Source organism: Colobus angolensis, unplaced genomic scaffold (assembly GCF_000951035.1).
Source record: "Colobus angolensis palliatus isolate OR3802 unplaced genomic scaffold, Cang.pa_1.0 Scaffold77, whole genome shotgun sequence".
NCBI lineage: Eukaryota > Metazoa > Chordata > Mammalia > Primates > Cercopithecidae > Colobus > Colobus angolensis.
The window spans coordinates 948,297-952,173 of NW_012121487.1; the positions used below are offsets into that span (position 1 = coordinate 948,297).

General features: G+C 41.0%; 1 protein-coding gene across 1 annotated transcript in view; it reads right to left on the minus strand.

Moving 5' to 3' along the window:
* NUP210L (nucleoporin 210kDa-like) overlaps positions 1-3,877 on the minus strand; it is a 205,416-nt gene that overhangs the window by 166,155 nt on the left and 35,384 nt on the right. Inside the window, exons 10-11 of the mRNA XM_011928494.1 lie at positions 2,741-2,878; positions 1,798-1,953 (exon numbers count right to left, since the gene is read on the minus strand). Coding sequence (XP_011783884.1) covers positions 1,798-1,953; positions 2,741-2,878 — 294 coding nt within the window. The remainder of the gene's footprint in view (positions 1-1,797; positions 1,954-2,740; positions 2,879-3,877) is intronic.

Here is a 3,877-nt window from a genome sequence, read left to right on the forward strand (position 1 = left end):
GCCTCTTTTCTTTTTTTAAAGACAGGGTCTCACTCTTACCTAGGCTAGAGTGCAGAGGTGTGATCATAGTTCACTGCAACCTCAAATTCCTGGCCTCAAGTGATCCTCCTGTCTCAGTAGCTAGGACTACAGGCACGTGCCACTACGCCTGGTTATTTATTTTTTTTAAGAGATGGGGGTCTTGCTTTGTTGTCCAGGCTGGTCTCAAACTCCTGGCTGCAAGCCATCCTTCTGCCTTGGCCTCCCAAAGGTGTTGGGATTACAGGTGTGAGCCACCACTCCTAGCCTCTTGCATTTTCTATCCACCCCGCTGGCAAAGTGAGAAACCTCCACATCATCTCTGTGGCTTTAAATGTTTCACTATTCCCTGCTCAAGTAGGCATCAACTCTGATTGAGTTTACCTGTTAAAAAAGATTCTCATTTTGTCCATTTCCGGCTATTCTCAATACCATTTCACCAGTTCAACCTTAACTGAAGTTTTTGTCTTCACTTTCTCCCTTCAATCCATTCTAATCTACTAGTCTATAGCACCAGCAAGTATCTTTTGTTTTTTAGTATTATGGTTGTTATTGCCTGACTATAAAAATAATTAGATATCTTTCAGAACAGAGACCTTACCATACCATTGACCTGTTAAAAGCCTGTATTGGTTCTCCATTGTCTACAGCAAGGATTGGCAAAGCTTTCTGTAAAGAGCTAGATAGTAAACATTTCAGACTTATTCAGGCTACACAGTCTCCGTGGTAACTACTAACTCAGCAGCTGGTGGCTTGAAAGCAGTCCCAGACAATATGTAAATGAATGAGAGTAGCTGTATTCTGATAAAAATTTATTTACCAAATAAGGAAGCACTCTAAATTTGACCCTTGGGCCTTACTTTTATTCCATCCTCCAAAAGTCTTGTTCAAGTTCCCACCTCTTTCACAATAGTCTCTGAGAGTCCCATACACAAGGATTTCTCTTTTACTAATAGCACTTACTGTACAATTCAAGTAGTTCTCAGTCATACAGGGCTTTAAAATATCTCACATATCATTTTCTTAAAATGTTATTTAACTTTTTTCATGTCAATATATCTTCCTAGTTAGACTTTAAATACTTTAAGATAGGGATTATGTGTTATGTATCCCTGGATGTCCAATAATATCTACGAGATAATAAATGTTCACTGAGTGATGGCAAACTGTTAAATCCTATAGAGAACAGCAATATATATTAAAAATGGGGCTGGGGCTGGGCAAGGTGGCTCATGCCTGTAATCCCACCACTTTGGAAGGCCGAGGTGGGCAGATCACTTGGGGTCAGGAGTTCGAGACCAGCCTGGCCATAATGGTGAAACCCTGTCTCTACTGAAAACACAAAAAATTAGGCCGGGTGCAGTGGCTCACACCTATAATCCCAGCACTTTGGGAGGCCGAGGCGGGTGGATCACGAGGTCAGGAGTTCAAGACCAGCCTGGCCAACATGGAGAAACCCCGCCTCTACTAAAAATACAAAAATTAGCCAGGTGTGGTAGTGGGCACCTGTAATCCCAGCTACTCAGGAGGCTGAGGCAGGAGAATTACTTGAACCTGGGAGGCAGAGGCTGCAGTGAGTGAGCTGAGATCTTGCCACTGCAGTGCAGCCTGGGAAACAGAGAGAGACTCTGTCTCCAAAAAAAAAAGTATTTCTAGACTGAATGTGAGTAATATTTTTAAATAGCCATGTTGGGCTATTTTTTTAAAGTGTGTTAATTACTTAAATTTAGACAGTAGTGTTGTAGGGATAAGAAGAAGACTATCTGGAGAGTCGTTTACCTTAATTTCTCCATATCGAAAGGGATTTTGCACATCTCGGGCCAAAACAGTACTGTTCCCCCTGACCTGACCTGCAGTCACTACTCCTTTAGTGGTTACTATGACCACTGTTTCATTAGAAGAAGTCCAGGTGAAGTTGCCACTGCCACCCTCTACCTGTGAAAACGCACATTACATACAATTACAATCGGAAGAAAATGAAATTTAAGTGAAAATATAAAACTTGACTGGTGAAATAAAGTTTACAAATAATAACATAATGTAACAAGTTATTTTTGGACACATTAGAAACTGTGACACTAGGTTGGGCTCAGTGCCTCACAACTGTAATCCCAGCACTTTGGAAGGCCAAGGTGGGTGGATCACCTGACATCAGGACTTTGAGACCAGCCTGGCCAATGTGGTGAAACCCTGTCTCTACTAAAAATACAAAATTGGCCGGGAGTGGTGGCACGTGCCTGTAAGCCCAGCTACCCTGGAGGCTTAGGCAGGAGAATCGTTTGAACCTGGGAGGCGGAGGTTGCAGTGAGCCGAGATTGCGCCATTACACTCCAGGCTGGGCAACAAGAGCAAAACTCTGTCTCAGAAAAAAAAAAAAAAAGAAAAAAAGAAAAGAAACTGTGACACTATAGTAAAGTACCTTAACAGGCAAGAGAAATACTAAAGGGAGGCAAAGTAATGGTAGTGTCACAAAATGTTAAAAAAAGATACAACAGAACTTTATAAAACTCACAAGGAAAGGATACTGGGAAGAGAGAAAGCATCCATAACCAAGTCTTGTTATAGATGATATTTTTCAAGAGTATAATTCTGGTTGTCACCAAAACCCAAGTTATACTCTTAGGATTGGGAAGAAATAAATATAACATTAATCAAATTTCAATAAATTAAGCTCTAAGAGAAACCAGCTTATCTCGTTGTGAAGCCTTATAGGACACCATACCTGTACTTTATAATGATATAACATTCCCATAGGATGGTGAGGAAATGCCAGAAATTTGGGTGTAAGCATGATGGGAAAATAAATCTTCACTTCTTGTTGGTGTTTGATTAGAAATTTTATAGGCTGAATATCTTTATTCTATAAGAGCAGAAAAAAGGAGCAAAATACATTTTGTAAGGACTGTTCTTATAATACACATTCATATACTCAAAACGTCAGCAAAATGGCATGCTCATAAATCAACCAGTTTCTATCTATAAAAGAAATAAAGAAATAAATATTTATCGTCATTAAATAAGCATAGCTACTATGGTTCAATAATAATGAAAATGAAATAATAATGAAAAGGGTTTTGCTAGACCTAAAGTAATTATCACAATCAGGGAAAATAGCTTAAAATTCCCTGAAATAAAAGAGGTTTTTAAAAAAAATCAACATAGGAAGGGAAATCATACTTTCAGAAGAAAGACCCCTGGACATCCATAAACTGTAAAGGCCAAGGGATGCTATAAGCTATTCAGAAGAAAAAGAGAACATTTAAAGGTGCTAAGGTAAGAAATTCTCCTCATACTTAAAAACAAGCAAAACTCACCCATATATAGAGGGCCAACTTTTTGTATAAGGTTCTACAGGGCTGGCCAGGCGAGGTGGTTCATGTCTGTAATCCCATCACTGGGAGGATGGGGTGGGTGGATCACCTGACGTCAGGAGTTCAAAACCAGCCTGGCCAACATGGTGAAACCCCATCTCTACTAAAAATACAAAAAATTAGCCAGGCATGTGGTGCATGCCTGTAACTCCAGCTACTTGGGAGGCTCGGGCAGGAGAAATGCTTGAACTTGGGAGGTGGAGGTTGCAGTGAGCTGAGATCACGCCATTGCACTCCAGCCTGGGTGAGAGTGAGACTCTGTCTCAAAAGAAAAAAGGAGAGAGAGAGGCTGGGCGCAGTGGCTCACGCCTGTAATCCTAGCATTTTGGGAGGCCGAGGTGGACGGATCACAAGGTCAGGAGTTCCAGACCAGCCTGGCCAATATGGTGAAACTCCGTCTCTACTAAAAAAATACAAAAATTAGCTGGGCGTGGTGGCATGTGCTTGTAGTCCTAGCTACTTGGGAGGCTGAGGCAGGAGAATCGCTT